Raw genomic sequence first — 25,576 nt, 5'->3', positions numbered from 1 at the left:
AACATTTTTTTTATGTCTATGAAAATAACACAAAATAGCTGTGTATTTCAAATTTGTTCAGCTAAAGTTGTTTTAGTCAGTAGGTTTAGCATGAAAAAAATAAAGTGCAGGATGTTGAATATTTTGACAGTAGCACATACTGGTATACATACATATTTACATCTGAGAAGGCATTGTTCTCATCTTAACAGAATTGCATTGGGAAGGCTACATATACTGTATTTGATTAACTTCTCAAAAAGTGAACACTTACAGGACTTTGTGTGAACTTCCTATCTCTTTGTTTTCCTCATCCGTCCAAGATGGAAAAATTATAATATTTTTATGTTATTATTTTTATTTCAATTTCTGATTGATGCTTTTGGCTCCGGGTGGTCGAATTCATAACCAATAAATATAAAGTGTCCCGTATGTATGGCAGGTTTTGTATAGATCATATCATTATCATATTTCTATACATTTGCATACCAAGAAGCATACCTTCAGTAGGGAACTATAGACATAGGGGTCATGAGAGTGCATGATATTAAGACACATATGTTACCTGTGAAGATCCGGGGTAGAATAGGTCTTTAGCAACTCATGATTGCTGTAAAAGGCAACTATGCTTGCAGTAACAGGTGACTAACAGGATTGGGTGGTCAGGCTCACTGACTTGGTTGTTGCATGTCATCGTATCCCAATTACGTAGATCGATGCTCATGATGTTACTCACTGAATTGTTGGTCCAGATTTGATTATTTACAGACGGCCATCATATAGTTGGAATATTGCTTAGTATGGTGTTAAACAACAAACCAACGTACAAACACATACAGGTTGTCTGGTTGAAAGCCAGTTTTTACACATTCACTGGTGATGACCCTTTGTAAATGTAATAAACTATGACATGCAACAAGAGCAAACTAAAGGTAATTATACAGACAGATATATTTTTGATAAAGATTCAACAAAATGTTCTGTATTATGTACATTTTTACAGAATGTATCAGTTTTGAATGTTTAATATAATGTAGGAAAACAACAACACTGGTCCTTTAAAAAATGGCGACTTGCAACAAGAGCAAAATTAAAGAAAATTAAAGAGACAATCATATTTCCTGATAAAGATTCAACCAAATGTTTTGTAGTATGTATAGTTAAACAGAGTGTGTCAAATTTGAATGTTTAATATAATGAAGGAAAATAACACTGGTCCTTTAACACAGTGCATTTCCCAATGACAGATGACTGTGCCGGCAGTCTCACACACATGCTTGAGACAAGGGGGGCCCCACTTGACAGTGATCAAGTGGATATAGCATGCTACCTGTGACCTGTACGCCATGCATGAGACTACAACACTGTATGTACATATACATACACATGGCCTCCGCCACCCAGTCCATGACGGGAATCCCAGGCCCTGTGGGCGTGCATATTTTCACATTATGTAGAACCTGTGGATACATTGAGGGTTAAAAAAATGACACAGGACGAATTCCGAGAGAAATCATAAAGGTTATGTGTAACTTATTATGATTGGTAATTCAAGAAACATATGGAATCTTTGACACCTAAATTTCTAGCTTGTTGTCATCCAGTTGTATTGATGCTATGTGTGGTAGTGAGTCCACAGCATCAGGACCAATAGACACATAGTTATCTTAGTGCTAAGACTATTGTACATCTGTGTTAAAGTACCGGAATTACATCAGCCCTAGAACTGAGATTGCTTTGGACAATTAGAGCCTTGTCACACCGTATTTAAATAAAAGCGACAAAACACTTTTCATCTTCATAAGAAATCTCTAAAAGAGTCCATTGTATGATTCCGACTATGTCTTAAGTTAAAAATCCAAATTTTTATGATGCAATACAAACTGATAAGTATTTGAATGTATTACATGTTGTAGGAAGTCATGAGTCAGCGACTTATATCTAACGTACAGCAGGATCCAAGTTTACATTGTAGCCGACAGCAAGCATGCGTAAAACTTTTGGGAAAAGGGCAGTGCACATACCATTTAAAAAAAATACTCAATGAATGCACATAACACAGGAAACAATTTACATTTGTTAGGCAAACATTAGACAATTAACTGTTATTTTTAGTCAAACCCTGTCATCAATTGATGTAGTTGTATGTTTTTTACACGTCAGGATGCATAGTATTCTTCAAAAAGGGGCTGGCACATTCTAGCATCCCCCTCTGACTCTGGGGGGGACAGATTTGGTGATACTGTGGCTGATATCTAATACGTCATGGTTACACTTCACCAACACCTGATTTTACAAGGTATCCTCTGACAGATCTTCCAAATTATTTCAATGTACAAATACTATGACTGAATATTGAAAGGGTTTAATTTGTGCATCGTAATTTCCTTACAAGCACCTGTCAAGTGAGTGATTTCTCCCTGACGCCTGCACAGGTTCCGCCTCCAGCTGTAGAAGTAGTACACAAGTGAATGATGGTCGTAGTTGGAACCCTGTCTCTTGTGAAAGTAAAAAAATAGGTGTCAGTTGTGGGGATATCTGGCTAAGCAACTACACGGAATGTTTTGGGCTGTGCAGACAATGTTATAACAATCAGGAAGCAAAACACTGAAAGGCGGCAACAGACACATCCCTTGCTCTGATGGGAAAAAGAGATGAACTCCACATCCTACTTTACAGATGTAATGATGTGTTTCTTCTCACCAACTCTGCAACATCACCTTGCTTCGTTATGTAGCCACGAAACAGTCTTACACCCTTACTGGAGCATGGATTCATCTGGTGTAGGGATTTCCGAAAACCATCAGTGAAATGACATGAGGATCTCAAGTGCTCCGCTCCATCATGTTGATGATGGTGATGGTGGTGTAACAGCTACATCAGCATACATATATGTTAGCACATTAAAGTGACAGAAACACAGGAGAACGAGAATAAATCCTGACAACAAGGCTATCACATGGCTGCTGTCATCACAGCTGTGGTGTGTATTTGGACTGACACCCCTCCAACTTCACAACACCACCCCATCAACCTAACCACACACCCCCATTAACCTCACAACACCACCCCCACAACCTCACAACACCACCCCCACAACACCACCCCCCACAACCTCACACCACCACCCCTACAAAACCACCCCATCAATCTCACACCACCCCATTAACCTCACAACACCACCACCCACAACACCACCCCCACAACCTCACAACACCTCCCCAACAACACCACCCGATCAACCTAACAACACCACCCCATTAACCTCACAACACCCCCACACACACAACACAAACACCACAACCTCACAACCCCACCCCACAACACAACCCCATCAACCTCACAACACCACCCCATTTACCTCACAACAACACCCCATCAACCTCACACCACCCCACCAACCTCACAACACCACCCCCACAACACCACCCCCACAACACCACCCACAACACCACCCCCACAACACCACCCACAACACCACCCCATTAACCTCACAACACCACCCCATCAACCTCACAGCACCACCCCCAGAATACCACCCAACCAACCTCACAACACCACCCCCACAACACCACCCCATGAACCTCACAACACCACCCCATCAACCTCACAGCACCACCCCACAACACCACCACCCAACACCACCCCATCAACCTAACAACACCACCCCATTAACCTCACAACACCACCCCATCAACCTCACACCACCCCACAACACCACCCTACCAACCTCACAACACCACCCCACCAACCTCACATCACCACCCCACAACACCACCTCACCAACCTAACACCACCCACAACACCACCCTACCAACCTCACAACACCACCCCACAACACCACCTCACCAACCTAACACCACCCACAACACAACCCCACGAACCTCACAACAACACCCCACCAACCTCACACCACCCACAACACCAGCCTATCAACCTAACAACACCACCCCACAAACCTCACAACACCACCCCACCAACCTCACAACACCACCCCACAACACCACCTCACCAACCTCACAACACCACCCCACAACACCACCTCACTAACCTAACAAAACCACCCACAACACCACCCGACCAACCTCACAACACCACCCCACCAACCTCACTCCACCCTATCAACCTCAGAACACCACCCCACCAACCTAACAACACCACCCCACCAACCTCACAACACCACAATGCCACCCCACAACACCATCCCACCAAACTCACAATACCACCCACAACACCACCCCACCAACCTCACAACACCACCCCACCAACCTCACAACACTTCAAAACACCACGCCACAACACCACCCCACCAACCTCACAACACCACAACGCCACCCCACAACACCACCCAACCAACCTCACTCCACCCCACCGACCTCACAATACCACCAACACCACCCCACCAACCTCACAACACCACCCACAACACCACCCCACAACACCACCTCACCAACCTAACAACACCACCCACAACACCACCCCACCAACCTCACAACATCACCCCTCCAACCTCACACACCACCCCACCAACCTCACTCCACCCTATCAACCTCAGAACACCACCCCACCAACCTAACAACACCACCCCACCAACCTCACAACACCACAACGCCACCCCACAACACCATCCCATCAAACTCACAGCACCACCCACAACACCACAACACCACCCCATCAACCTCACAACACCACACCACCAACCTCACAACACTTCAAAACACCACCCCACAACACCACCCCACCAACCTCACAACACCACAACCCTACCCCACAACACCACCCAACCAACCTCACTCCACCCCACCGACCTCACAATACCACCCACAACACCACCCCACCAACCTCACAACACCACCCACAACACCACCCCACCAACCTCATAAACACAACCCCACCAACCTCACAACAACACCCCACCAACCGCACAACACCCACAACACCATCCCACCAACCTCACAACACCACCCCACCAACCTCATAACACCACCCCACAACACCAGCCCATCAACCTAACAACACCACCCCATCAACCTCACAACAATACCCCACAACACCACCCCACCAACCTCACAACACCACCCCACCAACCTCATAAACACAACCCCACCAACCTCACAACAACACCCCACCAACCTCACACCACCCACAACACCAGCCCATCAACCTAACAACACCACCTCATCAACCTCACAACACCACCCCATCAACCTCTCAACTCCACCCACAACACCACCCCACCAACCTCACAACACCACCCACAACACCAGCCCACCAACCTCACAACACCAACCATCAACCTCACAACACCACCCACCAACACTAACCCCCCCCCCCCCCTCCCCCCCCCCACTATGGATGAGTAAGTGGAATGGTAAAAAGATGAGGTTAGCCTTTCAGCAGGCTGTGATTTATTTCCAAAGCCTGACACTTGCCATCCAAAAGAAGGCCAGATAGGAAAACAAGCGCCACAGGTTTAATGATTATGGTAAGGCATTGTTACACAATCTGAATATAGTTTGCTGCAGTTGAATTGTATGACAATAAGATGTCAAGAGCGTTGTTGTGCCACGGTTACCGGAGATCACACTGCACCAGGCAGGACACAATACCACCTCAACTATATGCCCATCAGGATACATAGACTAGATTGCAGTTAAGGATATTAATGATGGGATTATCACACCAGATGTGTTGTGTTGATTATGGGTATACATCAGTGTGCAAGTCTCCATGATGTACCGCTGTGTTTCACACTGAGGCGTCGGATGAAGAAATGCATTTGTTCTGCACTGGTGCACATATTTGTAGTGCAGTTAGATTAGTGTCACAGTGCTGTAGAGGGTCTATCAACCTGCATCCAGTGACCTACTTGATAACCATAACATCTCTTGGCACAAACTATCGTAATAATATTGCACTTTAATACTTTTAAGGCAAAACTAATATCAAGTACACTTTAGAACTCGTGATATTGATACTTGAAGGAAACTGTTGACTGTCTCCAGCTGGTGTGATATACTAAGTGATATTAGCACCAAGACAAGTATGTAATTTCCATAGTTAGAGCACTCAGATTGCTTTGTAGAATGAAATCCAGGACAGCTGTAGGTTTCATGATCTGTATAACAAAATGATGTTTTGTAATTACCTGATAAACTTAAGACAAAATGAATACTAAGAAATGTGTATAACATTAATGGTTGATCAAGAATAGAAATGGTAGAAGCTTGTCAATGCAATCTTTGTTATATTTGTTCCGGTCATAAAATTTCCCAGTTCCGTGATGGGATTCGAACCACGGATCTTGTGATCTGAGGTTGGACGCCTTGTCCACATGACCTGACAAGGTAACGATGTCATCCGTGATGTGACTCCACATCCTGCTACATGTTCAGCCGACTGGTGTTCATGGTTACGCTAAAAGTTGTGGAAGTTGGCAAGTAGTTGGAGCGAGATTCAGTGTGTGCTTGATACTTAACAGAACTATGATGTAAATCTGTTAATACAATCTAAGCCTAAATAATAATAGACAAGTTTAACAGTCCAATATTCCTGTAACAGACAAGTGTATCAGTCCAATATTCCTGTCACAGTCAAGTTTATCAGTCCAATATTCCTGTAATAGACAAGTTTATCAGTCCAATATTCCTGTAAGAGACAAGTGTATCAGTCCAATATTCCTGTAATAGACAAGTTTATCAGTCCAATATTCCTGTAATAGACAAGTGTATCAGTCCAATATTCCTGTAACAGACAAGTTTATCAGTCCCATATTCCTGTAATAGACAAGTGTAGCAGTCCCATATTCCTGTAATAGACAAGTGTATCAGTCCAATATTCCTGTAATAGACAAGTGTAGCAGTCCAATATTCCTGTAATAGACAAGTTTATCAGTCCAATATTCCTGTAATAGACAAGTGTATCAGTCCAATATTCCTGTAACAGACAAGTTTATCAGTCCCATATTCTTGTAATAGACAAGTGTAGCAGTCCCATATTCCTGTAATAGACAAGTGTATCAGTCCAATATTCCTGTAATAGACAAGTGTATCAGTCCAATATTCCTGTAATAGACAAGTGTAGCAGTCCAATATTCCTGTAATAGACAAGTGTAGCAGTCCAATATTCCTGTAATAGATAAGTGTAGCAGTCCAATATTCCTGTAATAGACAAGTGTAGCAGTCCAATATTCCTGTAATAGACAAGTTTATCAGTCCAATATTCCTGTAATAGACAAGTGTATCAGTCCAATATTCCTGTAACAGACAAGTTTATCAGTCCCATATTCCTGTAATAGACAAGTGTAGCAGTCCCATATTCCAGTAATAGACAAGTGTATCAGTCCAATATTCCTGTAATAGACAAGTGTATCAGTCCAATATTCCTGTAATAGACAAGTGTAGCAGTCCAATATTCCTGTAATAGACAAGTGTAGCAGTCCAATATTCCTGTAATAGACAAGTTTATCAGTCCAATATTCCTGTAATAGACAAGTTTATCAGTCCAATATTCCTGTAATAGACATGTTTATCAGTCCAATATTCCTGTAATAGACAAGTGTAGCAGTCCAATATTCCTGTAACAGACATGTTTATCAGTCCAATATTCCTGTAATAGACAAGTTTATCAGTCCAATATTCCTGTAATAGACAAGTGTAGCAGTCCAATATTCCTGTAACAGACATGTTTATCAGTCCCATATTCCTGTAATAGACAAGTTTATCAGTCCAATATTCCTGTAATAGACAAGTGTAGCAGTCCAATATTCCTGTAATAGACATGTTTATCAGTCCAATATTCCTGTAACAGACAAGTGTAGCAGTCCAATATTCCTGTAATAGACAAGTGTAGCAGTCCAATATTCCTGTAATAGACAAGTGTAGCAGTCCAATATTCCTGTAACAGACATGTTTGGAATCTTAATTGTTGCCAATAAACAAGCAGCAGCATCAACTCTGTGACCACATCATCTGAATGTGAAGGTTGAGAGAAGACGTACTATGTTGTTCCTGAGAGGTGACTAGAGGCAAGGTTCTGTTACTTGTTCAAAACGTCCCTCTTTCTCCTGTGTTAGATGACATGTTAGTGATGGGCATGTCTATTCATGAACTAATACATGTGTGTATGTTGACCACTTACTGACCATGTTGTTTTTGTGTTCTGCCTCTCTCTCCACACCTGGCAAACGGTAAGACCTTGCTCCACCTGTATAGTTGCTTGCTTACCAACACCCTATGTTGTAGACAGTTGTCACATTGTGTATAGCAGCATGCATTGTTTAGAAATGCCTTCATTCTATATGTTAACATATGTTTAGCAGTAAGTAGCACTCTTTTTGAGCTCCTTACAATCATTAGGTAGCTGTATAATGGTGTCATTTTCAGATTTGCTTTGGATATTTTCATGTATTGATTTATTTTCTTAGATAATATTATCATCAGTAGCAAGTTAAGCTTTTTTAGCTTTGTTATGTTTGTGTAGACACCACTAACAGACTAAATATATGTGGGAGTATCAGTTTTCTAGACACAGCATCTTTGACAGCTAAAGAGCCTGACTCCACTACCTTTAATATCATACTTTACCGCTAGTAATGCAGAGAATACAATATAATGACACCTCAAAGTCATGAGAATAAAAGTGGGAAATATTAAATGCAGATGAACATAATATCATCTTATTTATAAAATGTGTCCGCCAAACACTGTATAATGGACACTTTGTAAAGCACACACATTTATACATGATACATCCTTTTATAAAAGATACTTGTCAGTGTAGAGAAAACGTAATGTTGACATTTAATAGTCAAACTGCCTCAAATATGACTTTTAGCGAGTCATGGTACAGCATTTATGATATGTGTATCAATTCTCTTGCAACTAAAGTTTGTTTCAAGGCGTCAATAGCGGTAATCTGACCGTGGTTGCTGTAAATAAAGGTGAGTTGTGCGATCTACCGATCACTTCGCATACAATTTCGCCGAAATTATTGTAAACATTATTATTATTATTGAATAAAACATTGAATAATATTAATCAAATATATTGCAAACTTTAGTCCAGATAAACAGTGAACAATTTTTTTATTACCAGATATTATTTGTTGACTGGTATTTCCGGTGTTACATGAGCGCGGTGATCAGCTGATAATGTTTTCTAAGATGGGGGAAAATTGTGTGATTGGAAAACTTGAGTGTATTAAAAATGTTAGTAAATTTTGGGAGCCATGCTTTATCGTGCGCTATGACCGAAGCGCGCAATAACGAGGAAACACTGTACGTAACAATTTTTAATGTGTGTGAAAAGTTATACGGAAATACGCTTTTTGAAGGGGGCGTGGCCTAAATGCAAATGTCCAATAGGGATTTTAAATTTTCCGGACCCCTGGTGTAGACTAGAGCACGTCATATCCATTCATTCTTAGAAGCCATTTTGACCAACTAATCCACTGAGTTACTGTGAACCTAGTTTGCCTTGGAAAGTTGGTGAAATATACTTAAATATACTCAAAACTATGATAACATACAATAATACAAGTAAGATTAATATTTATCAAGTTCATAACTATACAAATGGGAAAATGAGAAGACTGCATTGGTACACTGCGTCAGTGATTGTAGGGGTGATTGTTCTATACTGTAAACACTGTACAGACAGCCTAACAATGTGTTCACCCAGTCCAGCCATAAGCAGGCAGGCACTTTCCATGTTAAATGTCTGCTCGATTGCTGATGCTTACACAGTGATAAATTGATGAAATAAGCATATGTTGAAAAAACTTTAAAGGTCCTGCTGAAACATTTATCTCAAAGGCAGGCAGGTTCTATTCTCACTGTGATATTTTTTTTCTCTCTTTATTTCTAAATATCTTAACAGTCTATTCCTGTTTAAAATTACCAATTTCTTAAGTTAAGAAATCTCATGTCATGCACAATTCTAAACTTGATGTTGTTTTTGCTTTGTTGTCATAGAATATTAAATATATTAAAGTAAATGATAGCAAGGATGTGGAGGAGTTACTGTTAGGGGATATAGTGGAAACTAGAACATACATCTGCTACTTCGCCACGTGCTGTATACAGCTGCCAGCATCCATTATCAAATTATATTAAAAGATACATTTGGTTCTAAAATTCAAATAATCGTCGGGAAATATCAATACAACCTGTCTGATATTATGGAATATGAATGAGTAAACTAGTAAACTAATATGCTTGAAGCATATATTACATAAGAACAAAGGTGCAATGAAGAGACTCTGTGGTTGCTGAACAATTCTGAACCTAACTACGAAGTACGAGGGCCGATTGACATGTTCTGAGCTTCAAAAGATATTGCGTAATAGTGAAATCTTTGGTTGTGGACAGTACATGATGTCATAGTATATCCACAAAATATTTGTCCTTTGAGCAAATTGTTTCACTGTGACAAGTCACTAAAAAGCAGGGTTCTGTGACCTTTGGAAAATGGTCAAGCTTGAGGAACATACCAAAAAACATCCATGAAGATATGAGTACAATACTAGGGAAATATGCCCCTTCCTGTGTCACTGTAAGAGGTGGTGCAGCAGAGTTTTATGCATGGCACAAAGAGCCTTGAAGACAACCCCCATCCTGGAAGGCCACATCAGCAACACCAGAAATGATCCAGAGAATCCATGAAATGGTGTTGACTGACAAAATAAAGACTGAGCAGCATATTGCTGGTTCAATAGACATTGAGAGAGTGCATTCCATTATCAAGGACACTTTGGCAATGAAGAAAGAATCAGCTCGTTCCAAAGATTCCGAAGTGATCAAAAACACACCAGACACAGCATGTCTCATGACACTCTAGCTCTGTTTGAATCTGATCCAGAAAGTATTTTGCAATGATTTGTGACAATGTATGAAACCTGGGTTCAAAACAACAATCAAAACAGTGGAAGCATTTGACATCATCGCCACCAAAGATGGCAAAGAATGTCCCATCAGCTCGAAAGGTTATGGCCTCGTTGTTCTGGGATGCCAAGTGTGCCATCGCGGTGGACTATCTTCCAAAAGGCTGGATAATAAACAGAGCATATTATGCTGCATGTTTGAGGCAATCACCAGGTGAAATTACGAAAAAGAGACGTGTAAAGCTGAGCAAAGGTGTGCTCTTCCATCAGGACAATACGTCAGTGCACAAATCACTCACTGCCATGACTACAGTCCACGAGGGTTGCTTTTAACTCCTTCAGCATACACCCTATTCTCCTGTTCCCGAACACGATGAAAGCTCTAGCCGAAACCCCGGACTCAAACGATGATGTCATAGCAGATGTGGAGAGTTTTTTGGACAGCCAAGAAGAGGACTTGGAAACTGGGATAAACTTGCTTCCAACATCGGTGGCAAACGTTTATCAATATGGAAGAGGATTATGTTAAAAAATAATTCATTTTAATGTCTCGGTCAAGTCTGTGTATGTGAGGATCATTGCCCCCTCGTATGTAAAGTACATGTATAACAGTTGACATGTATTAAGTACAGTACTTTCCATTATATATTGATGGAAATGAATAAGAAAACACTGGGTTATAGACACAGTAAAATGATATGCTATCGTGGGTTCCCAGCCTTGTCTACCAAATACTCATTGGAAACAATGCGAACAAACACATCTCAACATTTGATTCTGACATGTATACGCCCTAGTTTAAATGTACTGACTTATTTCTGTATATTTTTCATTGTTCCCTTGTTCGTTTTCATCAGTATATAAGTGTAATAATTGTGAAATCAACATTTAACCCCATTTCAACTCATCACTTACTGCTACAGGTAGTATTAGAACTCTTCAGGCGTCAAAGTGACAAGGTATTCCCTGTTTGTGCTGTCATTCAGCGGAATGAACTGAAAGGGCGGACTCCAGCAGCCATCCGTGCAGACATGGTGTCAGCTGTAGCAGATACTGCTGCTCCTCGGCAGTGGAGGGCAAGAGGGGAGGAAGCAGACCAAAACAGAAAACTGTCAGAATGTAACAAAACACTAAGAAACAGCATCCTAAACCTGAGAGGACGCTGCCCTAACCACGGAAACAGCAACACTAAGATGTAAATGTACTTGCTGTTTTTGGATCCTCGTGACATGACTTTCAGCTTCTATCAAACTAATCAGCAACCAACTCCATCTATGTAGTCCATCACAGTCGGGATCAGGACTTTGCAGCCACCCGTCTTTTATAAAATGTTACTTTTAAAACATTGACTCAATATGAACATTATCTACTACAGAATATGCTGTGCATGTAGCCACTTTTTAATACTTTTCTTAAAGCAGCCCAACATGCCTGTATGCAAAGGCAAAAGATGAAATGGATACTCAGACAATCTTCAAATCTAACATGAAAAAGTAAACCTTCGCTGTTTTTCAAAATGCCATTTCCTTGTCAGGTATTTCAAAACATGTTCGTGATCTAAAAATCTGAAAAAATGCTATAATATTTATAAAGTTTGATAAAGAAAAATTATTCACACTTGCTATACCCCCCCCCCCCCCCCTCCTAAGTTTATGGTTTATAAAAAAACAGACTGCACTATTAGAGAGTGCACAAATTTTTACATTTTCCACAGAAATGCCAATGTATTAATTAAGTCCTTTTATTTCCGAATGAGGGAACCTCGATATTGTCTCATGTTGTATCTTCTTTGAATTACAAATATTTTTTCATCTTTTTCCAATCATATCATATGTCATGCTAATCTGAGCCCTGTTATGCCCCCCAAGTGAAAGGCCATTGTTTGAAACTGGAGCCTTCAATCATGATGGAATTCTACTGTACAAATGGTGACTGCTAGACACTCTTCTTCCTTTTACATACATGTCCCACATCTTTCAACAGCAAGTGTCCAAATATTCCTTCAGATTCACTACCATACAAGCAGCTGATACAGCAACCATCACTGACTGGATTGTTCTTCATAGCATCTTGAAATCTTGGACATGCACATAAAGATATCACAAAGCTTCTTAATGAAACCTAAATCATATTATCACAGCCTAGTCAGATATATGTGATGATATGCAGTTTTGTTTTCTAGTGACTTAAAATTACCATGAGATTTAGTTTTTGGAAGCTTGCCTTCATCACCCTGACTAACAATGATGCTTTTGAATGTAAATACATTGTACATCCCAGACAGGAATAGCTGCGGAATGTGTATAGATCCATCACTCTGTCCAACAATAACTAGACGTGGAGTAGCCACAGAGCCATCTCTGTCTGCAGGTCTGTTTAACAATTTGGTGAAACCCATAAGCACAGATATGGTGCTGACAAACCTAAGAAACATAATCAGGGCAAACTGGGATTTAAACCCATGACCATAGATTTCTGTCCTACCTATGGGACCATGCTTGTCGTAAGAGGCAACTTACAGGATTGTGTGGTCAGGATCGCTGACTTGGTCGATGCATGTTATCGCATCTCAATTACACAGATCATGATGACAATCAGTGGATTGTCTGGTCCAGACTCAATTATTAACATGCCGCTGTCATATAGCTGGAATATTACTGAGTGTGACAACACGCACACACGCACACACGCACACACGCACACACGCACACACGCACACACATGATGTTTCTTGTCTTGTGTCTGAATGTAATTTCAATGTTTGGTTGTGGCAAATTTACCAGTCCACTTCGAACTGTGTACTGTACAGAGTGATGTCAGTGTGTCCGGTGGAGCTGTGTGAGAGTATGGACGACTAGAACTGTGTACTGTACAGAGTGATGTCAGTGTATCTAGTGGAGCTGTGTGAGAGTATGGACGACTAGAACTGTACTGTACAGAGTGATGTCAGTGTATCTAGTGGAGCTGTGTGAGAGTATGGACGACTAGAACTGTGTACTGTACAGAATGATGTCAGTGTATCCGGTGGAGCTGTGTGAGAGTATGAACGACTAGAACTGTGTACTGTACAGAATGATGTCAGTATCTAGTGGAGCTGTGTGAGAGTATGGACGACTAGAACTGTGTACTGTACAGAATCATGTCAGTGTATCCGGTGGAGCTGTGTGAGAGTATGAACGACTAGAACTGTGTACTGTACAGAATGATGTCAGTATCTAGTGGAGCTGTGTGAGAGTATGAACGACTAGAACTGTGTACTGTACAGAATGATGTCAGTATCTAATGGAGCTGTGTGAGAGTATGGACGACTAGAACTGTACTGTACAGAGTGATGTCAGTGTATCTAGTGGAGCTGTGTGAGAGTATGGACGACTAGAACTGTGTACTGTACAGAATGATGTCAGTGTATCCGGTGGAGCTGTGTGAGAGTATGAACGACTAGAACTGTGTACTGTACAGAATGATGTCAGTATCTAGTGGAGCTGTGTGAGAGTATGGACGACTAGAACTGTGTACTGTACAGAGTGATGTCAGTGTATCTAGTGGAGCTGTGTGAGAGTATGGACAAAACTAGAACTGTGTACTGTACAGAATGATGTCAGTGTATCTAGTTGAGCTGTGTGAGAGTATGAACGACTAGAACTGTGTACTGTACAGAATGATGTCAGTGTATCTAGTGGAGCTGTGTGAGAGTATGGACGACTAGAACTGTGTACTGTACAGAATGATGTCAGTGTATCCGGTGGAGCTGTGTGAGAGTATGAACGACTAGAACTGTGTACTGTACAGAATGATGTCAGTATCTAGTGGAGCTGTGTGAGAGTATGGACGACTAGAACTGTGTACTGTACAGAGTGATGTCAGTGTATCTAGTGGAGCTGTGTGAGAGTATGGATGACTAGAACTGTGTACAGTACAGAGTGATGTCAGTGTATCTAGTGGAGCTGTGTGAGAGTATGGATGACTAGAACTGTGTACTGTACAGAGTGATGTCAGTGTATCTAGTGGAGCTGTGTGAGAGTATGGACGACTAGAACTGTGTACTGTACAGAGTGATGTCAGTGTATCTAGTTGAGCTGTGTGAGAGTATGGACGACTAGAACTGTGTACTGTACAGAGTGATGTCAGCGTATCTAGTGGAGCTGTGTGAGAGTATGGACGACTAGAACTGTACTGTACAGAGTGATGTCAGTGTATCTAGTGGAGCTGTGTGAGAGTATGGACAACTAGAACTGTGTAGTGTACAGAGTGATGTCAGTGGAGCTGTGTGAGAGTATGGACGACTAGAACTCTGTACTGTACAGAGTGATGTCAGTGTATCTAATGGAGCTGTGTGAGAGTATGGACGACTAGAACTCTGTACTGTACAGAGTGATGTCAGTGTATCTAGTGGAGCTGTGTGAGAGTATGGACGACTAGAACTGTGTACTGTACAGAGTGATGTCAGTGTATCTAGTGGAGCTGTGTGAGAGTATGGACGACTAGAACTCTGTACTGTACAGAGTGATGTCAGTGTATCTAGTGGAGCTGTGTGAGAGTATGGACGACTAGAACTGTGTACTGTACAGAGTGATGTCAGTGTATCTAATGGAGCTGTGTGAGAGTATGGACGACTAGAACTGTACTGTACAGAATGATGTCAGTGTATCTAGTGGAGCTGTGTGAGAGTATGGACGACTAGAACTGTACTGTACAGAATGATGTCAGTGTATCTAGTGGAGCTGTGTGAGAGTATGGATGACTAGAACTGTGTACTGTACAGAATGATGTCAGTGTATCTAATGGAGCTGTGTGAGAGTATGGACGACTAGAACTGTACTGTACAGAATGATGTCAGTGTATCTAATGGAGCTGTGTGAGAGTATGGACGACTAGAACTGTACTGTACAGAATGATGTCAGTGTATCTAGTGGAGCTGTGTGAGAGTATGGATGACTAGAACTGTGTACTGTACAGAGTGATGTCAGTGTATCTAGTGGAGCTGTGTGAGAGTATGGACGACTAGAACTGTGTACTGTACAGAGTGATGTCAGTGTATCTAGTGGAGCTGTGCGAGAGTATGGACGACTAGAACTGTGTACTGTACAGAGTGATGTCAGTGTATCTAATGGAGCTGTGTGAGAGTATGGACAACTAGAACTGTGTACTGTACAGAGTGATGTCAGTGTATCTAATGGAGATGTGTGAGAGTATGGACGACTAGAACTGTACTGTACAGAGTGATGTCAGTGTATCTAATGGAGCTGTGTGAGAGTATGGACGACTAGAACTGTGTACTGTACAGAGTGATGTCAGTGTATCTAGTGGAGCTGTGTGAGAGTATGGACGACTAGAACTGTGTACTGTACAGAGTGATGTCAGTGTATCTAGTGGAGCTGTGTGTGAGTATGGACGACTAGAACTGTGTACTGTACAGAGTGATGTCAGTGTATCTAATGGAGATGTGTGAGAGTATGGACGACTAGAACTGTACTGTACAGAGTGATGTCAGTGTATCTAATGGAGCTGTGTGAGAGTATGGACGACTAGAACTGTGTACTGTACAGAGTGATGTCAGTGTATCTAGTGGAGCTGTGTGAGAGTATGGACGACTAGAACTGTGTACTGTACAGAGTGATGTCAGTGCATCTAGTGGAGCTGTGTGAGAGTATGGACGACTAGAACTGTGTACTAGAGATAGCAGTTACCTACCAGTGCTCCATGGCTACTGAGGTCTAGCTGCTGCTCTCACCTGCAGAGCAGACAAGGCTATTAACTGATTATGGATATGGCTGAATATAATTTATTAATACAAATCAGATTATTTATTAATGCTAGCCTGATGATTTATGGATGTTGTGGCTGCCTTATCTAAATGATAAACTAAATGTGTTCAGAGTTCTGAATTGAGGTTAACACTTTCATGTTCTGACCACTGTTATCAGTGTAGCTAAATCCATATAAACATTATCTTTGGTGTGGTGATCTAAAGTAATGGCTTGCTTTATATAGTTCTTCATGCGGACACATCCTAACAGCTATTTGTAAAGTAACATTTCTTTGCACTGTGAAGTGTATGTGTAACTCATCACAAAGGGGTTGCTAGAAGTTGCATATCAAATTTATCACTTAGGTTTTTTTTCTAAGAAAAGGTTGGAGAACTTAGCATAGTACGCTATTTAATAGCAGTAGTTGATTTATAATGGATCGTAATGGCGAATGCTTGCTAACATATTAAATACCCGGTATGTTTCTTGTTCTTTGTTCAACTTTTATGACACATCAATTAGGATTGATCGATGCTGATTTTCTTTACCGAGTTTGGTAAACAAAGTACCTGTCATTAGCAACTCATTGACCAGCAACTATATTATCTCGGTATCACTATTTTGTGGTGTGATGCTTGTGGATTATGTGGTTCAAATCACTTCCTGTTTTGCATTATGTGTAATCCAATGTATACGACTTAGTTTAGATCAAGGGATGTCATCCGAACGTAGGGTTCTTTTCTAACCAATTTCGAATGGAGGTAGGGGTAATTCCACTTCAGAAACGTCCCAGAAACTATCATAAAAATAGTTAACATGTATACTTACGAGTAGCCGTGACTTACCGCAACAATTCCTGTATTTGATCATGTGATGAAATCTCTTGCTTAAATTTGCATATGTAAACAGTCAACAGCGGGTGTGTATTACGCGATTTATCGATACCGTGATAACATTGAACCCGTGAAAGTATAGTGTCATACTATATATTTAGTTTGTCTTTACATTCTTCCTAAAGGTTACAGGAGGGATGGGTTTTCTGGGTACCAGGACAGGTAATTTACTGTAAATAGAAGTACTCAAGGCAATGGTCACATATTGTTGCCATCTGTCTGCTAATGTACACATAGACACAGTCACCAACAACTCGTGATGGAAAGTGCTTTGTATTTTATGTTTGAGAGTAATGACAAAATCAACATGAATAATATACTATTAGAACCTTTCTTTCACTGCAAGTCACTGCTGATACAACACCGACAGATAAAATCCAAGTTGTGTGTCTCGTAAAAGGGCCTAGGGTAGGGTAAATTGGCTATCCTAGCAAGTTTCTTTTAAACAACACTTTAGGTGAAGGGGCCATTGTTGTGTAGGGTACTACAGCTGTGTAACAATGGGATCTTTCTATCCAGAAATGTACCCTGGCTGGTCCCTGGGGAGCCTGGATGAGTCCATTAAACAGTGAGTGAAACCATTTAGGCTTCACTTGTAATATAAAGACTTGCATGTTGCAGGAATAGATTGAGGTTTGAAAATAGTGTCTGTGGTGTTGAAATAACATGAATGTTAATACAACATATTCAAGCAGCAAACACAAGTCTCAGTCCAGTTTTCTGGAGAATGGTTTTGGGCAGGGTACATTTCTGTATATAGAAAGGCACCCTTTGCAACAACGACCCCATCTAATATATTTTACTCATCCTCTAATTCAAGTTTTCTGATCTAGGTCCATCAACTGTTAAATGATTGTGTTAATTATAAAGAGACAATGTTTCAATTTCAGATAAAGAACTAACAACAATATCTAGACCCCACTAAAAACACATTAGTCCTTGAAGCCTAGTCTTGCTTTAATTAGTGTATGCAGATACAGGTAGTAGGTAGTAGTTACTTGAGTATCCAGATAATGATATGGATTTAATCCTGAAAGCTGCCCACAAGCTTTTGAAAAAAATCACTTGGAGATTTTTGATACCTGAAAGGAATCTATAGAATAATTTAATTCAATCAGAATTAATTAACTGTGAATACAACTAAATACAACTTAATCACACTGTACAGAAGAGTGAAGTCGGAGACATGAAAGTTAGAAGTGGGTCAGATCAAGATATGGAATATATTGTTAATTTACTGTGGCCTATTCTAAAAACTTTATGTTAATTGTTGTCATTAATTTGTTTTCCTTAATACTTCAGGTAAAAAGTCTAATGTATTGAAATTATTTAATTCTAATATGACGTTTTCAATGGTTTTCAGGAGCGAGAACGTCGCATTGCATTGGGTTTGCCAGTTGATGGAGAGGAGGACGATGACCTTTTTATTGACCCTTTCAAGGCCATGGATGAGAGTGAGGCTGAGTTAGAGGACCGGGAAGGAGACAAGGTGTCGTGGACATATTCTAACTACATGCGCGCACTGGAGAAGGAAGACCTACTGAATAACACTGATGAAAGCATGTTCAGCTCACTCACTGATGGCAGTAAGACATTCATCTTCATACACTGGGAAAAGCTAGTGTATATCAGTATAATGGCAAAGCACGATAAGAAGCATTTAGTAATTATATCATCAGATACAAATGTATCTAAATGGCATCGGCTCAGTGTAACGGCCATGTTTAAGTGTAGAAAAAGAGAACTTATGTTTTATAAATTTCAGCCTCAAAGATATGAAAATGTAGACAGCTTAATATGCTTCACCTTTGTTCTATCGTATGTTTGATATTTCAAGTCATGTACCATTAGCCCCACATCAGCTATGACATATCCTCTGAAAGACACGTCATGCAGTAGAGGAATAATCTCAAAATGATATTGATAAATACTGTCATTGTAGGTTCCATAGCCTTTATCATGAAATAATTATTTTCTGTGATGGTTATGTCTACAATATGGCCCCCAACTTCTGGATGCAACAAGCTGATTTCCCCAATCTCTACACAGTGTTGTTTGTGTAGTTGAAGAAATGACTTTTGCAGCAAAATAAATGAAAAGGACGATGTTTCTTGCTCAGTGAGATCCAGGCAAATGCCGTGTGGTCCAAAAGCTGTAGAATGTTAATAGAGTTACCTGCCCCTGCCCCCAGCTGCATGCATGTATTGAGGTATGTGGCAAGGGTCACTATAATTGCAACTCCATAGGCCATTGTTTTTTCTTCAAATAAACCAAATGGCCGCTGGCAACATCAAATAGATTGTCAGAGATTTCCACATTCTGCTGAAGTCAAGTGGTACCAGTAGGTGGCTAGCTGGCTCCCCGCACTGCCAGCCCTGTACACAGCTCCAGCATCGTGACAGTGGAAACAGGACCAGCATCACATCATGGGGACATCATTTGTAGGTCATTCTGTCATAATACACATTTACCAGGTATATGCTTGGAAAAGAGATAACAAACACCTGCTAAGTTGGGTTCCTATTGAATTATCACATTTGATACACCCAGTGCTTTCAGCAGCTTATTGCCCATGTGAGCTTACTTGTGTAGAACCATGTGTATGTGTGATGCTGGTGGCGGTGGTTTGTTGATGTGGGAGAAAGCTCTGGAGCACCCACAGACACATCAGACATAAATGTTCGACAGAAACCTGTTCCAACCATCCCAGGTTTGGGAAGTGTTAAGTTGTTAGCTAAGATAGATGTAAGCAGTACATGATCTTTCCTCCCCAGACTCTTTCAAGGAGCTGAACTTGGAGATGATAGCGGAGAGTCTTGGGAGGGAGGACAGCCCCCCTCCCAGTCACAAGAAGTCATTCCGGTCCGAGGAAACACAAACTACACCATACAAGTCAGTATAAAATTTCTACAGTATCAGGTTCTGGCTATAATATTTTCTAGTTTCAGTTATGGATCAATGATCCAGAAAAGTGAGAAATACTGTGTTTTACTGGATTGTCTTCCCTCCTCACTGGTTTAGAACTACTGTAATTGGTCATTTTGAATACGGAGGAGGAGGTGATTTGACTAAATTATGCTCAAGATAATTCCAACAAATTGGCACATCATAAACCCCAATTATCTAATATTTTATGTTGTACATTTAAGTCTAAGGTACCTCCATCGTGATACAGAGATACCAATAATAGAAAAGACCTATTTTAAAAACTTTCAAGTTAGCTAACATTGACTATAATGGTAATAAATAATTTGTGATACACAATTAAAACAAAACCCTTATTCCCTGCTCCTTGACTAAAACATATTCTCATACTAAAATAAAAATGACAAATAGAATCGCCTACTCATTGATGTTGATAATGAAAAATATAGGGTACTCACAAAATTCTGTAAAGCTTATGTGCTTAAGCTTACAGTGTGTTTCATCATTGCTTGATGATTTTTTTTATAGAAAAGTGAGTCGAGCTGAGACATCACTGAAACCTGTCGAGGAGAAAAGTCCAAGGAGAAGCCCCGAACCTGTTTCAGGTAATTCTTACTGCTGTAGTTCTACTGAACCAGCCTAGATGATAAGTATGGTATCGATGTTGTCCTGACACTGTATCAGGTAATTCTTATTGCTGTAGTTCTACTGAACCAGCCAAGATGATGCGTATGGTATCGATGTTGTCCTGACAGTTTCAGGTAATTCTTATTGCTGTAGTTCTACTGAACCAGCCTAGATGATAAGTATGGTATCGATGTTGTCCTGACAGTTTCAGGTAATTCTTATTGCTGTAGTTCTACCAAACCAGCCAAGATGATAAGTATGGTATCGATGTTGTCCTGACACTGTATCAGGTAATTCTTATTGCTGTAGTTCTACTGAACCAGCCAAGATGATACGTATGGTATCGATGTTGTCCTGACACTGTATCAGGTAATTTTTATTGCTGTAGTTCTACTGAACCAGCCAAGATGATAAGTAAGGTATCAATGTTGTCCTGACAGTTTTAGGTAATTCTTTTTGCTGTAGTTCTACTGAACCAGCCAAGATGATACGTATGGTATCGATGTTGTCCTGACAGTTTCAGGTAGTTCTTATTGCTGTAGTTCTACTGAACCAGCCAAGATGATACGTATGGTATCGATGTCGTCCTGACAGTTTCAGGTAGTTCTTACTGCTGTAGTTCTACTGAACCAGCCAAGATGATACGTATGGTATCGATGTTGTCCTGACAGTTTCAGGTAATTCTTATTGCTGTAGTTCTACCGAACCAGCCAAGATGATAAGTATGGTATCGATGTTGTCCTGACAGTTTTAGGTCATTCTTACTGCTGTAGTTCTACTGAACCAGCCAAGATGATACGTATGGTATCGATGTTGTCCTGACAGTTTCAGGTAATTCTTACTGCTGTAGTTCTACCGAACCAGCCAAGATGATAAGTATGGTATCGATGTTGTCCTGACAGTTTCAGGTAATTCTTATTGCTGTAGTTCTACTGAACCAGCCAAGATGATACGTATGGTATCGATGTTGTCCTGACAGTTTCAGGTAATTTTTATTGCTGTAGTTCTACTGAACCAGCCAAGATGATAAGTATGGTATCGATGTTGTCCTGACAGTTTCAGGTAATTCTTATTGCTGTAGTTCTACTGAACCAGCCAAGATGATAAGTAAGGTATCAATGTTGTCCTGACAGTTTCAGGTAATTCTTATTGCTGTAGTTCTACTGAACCAGCCAAGATGATACGTATGGTATCGATGTTGTCCTGACAGTTTCAGGTAATTTTTATTGCTGTAGTTCTACTGAACCAGCCAAGATGATACGTATGGTATCGATGTTGTTCTGACAGTTTCAGGTAATTCTTACTGCTGTAGTTCTACTGAACCAGCCTACATGATAAATATGGTATCAATGTTGTCCTGACAGTTTCAGGTAATTCTTACTGCTGTAGTTCTACTGAACCAGCCAAGATGATACGTATGGTATCGATGTTGTCCTGTATCAGGTATAATGCTCGGAATATATAGTTATATAAGATAGCTACGCGATAAATTGCAAAGAACAATGAAGAATGAAGCGTGGTTTTTTTCACGGTAAAACATTGTTCTATCATGACGTCATTTCTGGAATCTCCGCTCGCAATTTGATGATGTCTTTATTTTTGAGAGGGTCTAGTGAGTTTTTCCAGATAGATGTAGCTGGTCTATGCAGAAAATGCAGTGGCTAATTGATCACATCCAAATTGGGACAGATATGACATTCAGTATTAGGAAAAAAGCTGCAGACAATCGACATGAGGACTGCGAGAATATGCGGGAAATACGAAACTTAACCCACCTGTTAATAAACTGGACTCCTACATTTCCCTCTATTGAGGGAGCCATCATTATTTAAATATGGGTAAATATTTATATTGAAGCTTGTACATTTTTTCAACATCCTTAAGAGGCTGTACGTCTCATGTAAGAAATAAACGACTCGTGGTAGTTGTTTATGGTACAATAAAACACTGCCGGGAGAATAAACCATTCGGGGCATTTATTGTATTATAAACAACTCCCACTCGCCCTTTATTTCCTAGGTAACATACATACCAGCAGGATGATAAGTGTTGATGTTGTCCAGACACTATATCAGGCATAATGCATGGTGTATATGGTTGTAACATACATACCAGCAGGATGATAAGTGTCGATGTTGTCCAGACACTATATCAGGCATAATACATGGTGTATATGGTTGTTACATACATACTAGCAGGATGATAAGTGTCGATGTTGTCCAGATACTATATCAGGCATAATGCATGGTGTATATGGTTGTAACATACATACTAGCAGGATGATAAGTGTCGATGTTGTCCAGACACTATATCAGGCATAATACATGGTGTATATGGTTGTTACATACATACTAGCAGGATGATAAGTGTCGATGTTGTCCAGATACTATATCAGGCATAATGCATGGTGTATATGGTTGTAACATACATACTAGCAGGATGATAAGTGTCGATGTTGTCCAGATACTATATCAGGCATAATACATGGTGTATATGGTTGTTACATACATACTAGCAGGATGATAAGTGTCGATGTTGTCCAGATACTATATCAGGCATAATGCATGGTGTATATGGTTGTAACATACATACTAGCAGGATGATAAGTGTCGATGTTGTCCAGACACTATATCAGGCATAATACATGGTGTATATGGTTGTTACATACATACTAGCAGGATGATAAGTGTCGATGTTGTCCAGATACTATATCAGGCATAATGCATGGTGTATATGGTTGTAACATACATACAAGCAGGAAGATAAGTATCGATGTTCCACAGAGCCTGTATCAGGTATAATGCATGGTGTATATGGTTGTAACATACATACCAGCAGCATGATAAGTATCGATGTTCCACAGCATCTGTATCAGGTATGATGCATGGTGTATATGGTTGTAACATACATACAAGCAGGAAGATAAGTATCGATGTTCCACAGCATCTGTGTCAGGTATAGTGCATGGTGTATATGGTTGTAACATACCTAACGGCAGGATGATAAGTATCGATGTTCCACAGCATCTGTATCAGGTATGATGCATGGTGTATATGGTTGTAACATACATACCAGCAGCATGATAAGTATCGATGTTCAACAGCATCTGTATCAGGTATAATGCATGGTGTATATATGGTTGTAACATACATACCAGCAGCATGATAAGTATAGATGTTCCACAGAGCCTGTATCAGGTATGATGCATGGTGTATATGGTTGTAACATACATACCAGCAGCATGATAAGTATCGATGTTCCACAGCATCTGTATCAGGTATGATGCATGGTGTATATGGTTGTAACATACATACCAGCAGGATGATAAGTATCGATGTTCCACAGAGCCTGTATCAGGTATAATGCATGGTGTATATGGTTGTAACATACATACCAGCAGCATGATAAGTATCGATGTTCCACAGAGCCTGTATCAGGTATGATGCATGGTGTATATGGTTGTAACATGCATACCAGCAGCATGATAAGTATCGATGTTCCACAGCATCTGTATCAGGTATGATGCATGGTGTATATATGGTTGTAACATACATACCAGCAGCATGATAAGTATCGATGTTCCACAGAGCCTGTATCAGGTATGATGCATGGTGTATATGGTTGTAACATGCATACCAGCAGCATGATAAGTATCGATGTTCCACAGAGCCTGTATCAGGTATGATGCATGGTGTATATGGTTGTAACATGCATACCAGCAGCATGATAAGTATCGATGTTCCACAGCATCTGTATCAGGTATGATGCATGGTGTATATATGGTTGTAACATACATACCAGCAGCATGATAAGTATCGATGTTCCACAGAGCCTGTATCAGGTATGATGCATGGTGTATATGGTTGTAACATACATACCAGCAGCATGATAAGTATCGATGTTCCACAGCATCTGTATCAGGTATGATGCATGGTGTATATGGTTGTAACATGCATACCAGCAGGATGATAAGTATCGATGTTCCACACAACCTGTGTCAGGTATAGTGTAATTATAGTTTTTCTAATAAATATTAATCAATATGTAACTGTTGTGATATCCATGTCACCATGTGGAATGCGATGTTTTTACAAATTTGGAAGATGATACTTTGTATTCATACAAAGTAAAAAGTCCAAAAGATATCCAGGCTTCAGATCAAAGTTTTTATTTAACATTGGCACACACACTAGGGCTTGGATGGGTAACTCGGGTACCCGGGTCGGGTGGGTACTGAGTAGGACCCGGGTACCCATAGGACTACCCGGACCCATGCTTAGTCACGTGATATATTGTTTAATGACAAAAATTATCTTGAACTCTATGGTTACACTTCAAGCCGCTAATGTTCGCATTTCTTTCTGACTATGCATCCATTCCTTCTGATTTTTTCATATGGTTGAATAAAGATATAACTTAATTAAACTTCAGTGTATGAATGACCAGATTGTTCAAAACATGTATCAAAATACGTTTTGCCAGGGTTATGCTAAAAATGTTCCCAATCGGACATTTTGAGACATC

At 40.4% G+C, this 25,576-nt stretch overlaps 1 protein-coding gene across 5 annotated transcripts in view; it reads left to right on the top strand.

Moving 5' to 3' along the window:
* The window catches only part of LOC124146186 (regulator of G-protein signaling 22-like), a 135,949-nt gene that overhangs the window by 99,176 nt on the left and 11,197 nt on the right, over positions 1-25,576 (top strand). For 4 of the 5 annotated variants that reach the window (XM_046516349.2, XM_046516350.2, XM_046516351.2 and 1 more), the window contains 3 exons: positions 18,864-19,086; positions 20,275-20,392; positions 20,954-21,030. In XM_046516349.2, coding sequence (XP_046372305.2) covers positions 18,864-19,086; positions 20,275-20,392; positions 20,954-21,030 — 418 coding nt within the window. The remainder of the gene's footprint in view (positions 1-18,863; positions 19,087-20,274; positions 20,393-20,953; positions 21,031-25,576) is intronic. The other variant, XM_046516352.2, reaches the window with a different exon arrangement.

This window comes from Haliotis rufescens, unplaced genomic scaffold (assembly GCF_023055435.1).
Source record: "Haliotis rufescens isolate VD_foot unplaced genomic scaffold, xgHalRufe1.0.p SCAF_2, whole genome shotgun sequence".
NCBI classification, from domain to species: domain Eukaryota; kingdom Metazoa; phylum Mollusca; class Gastropoda; order Lepetellida; family Haliotidae; genus Haliotis; species Haliotis rufescens.
The sequence above is the reverse complement of the archived record's forward strand: the minus strand, read 5'-3'. Positions and strand labels throughout refer to the sequence as shown.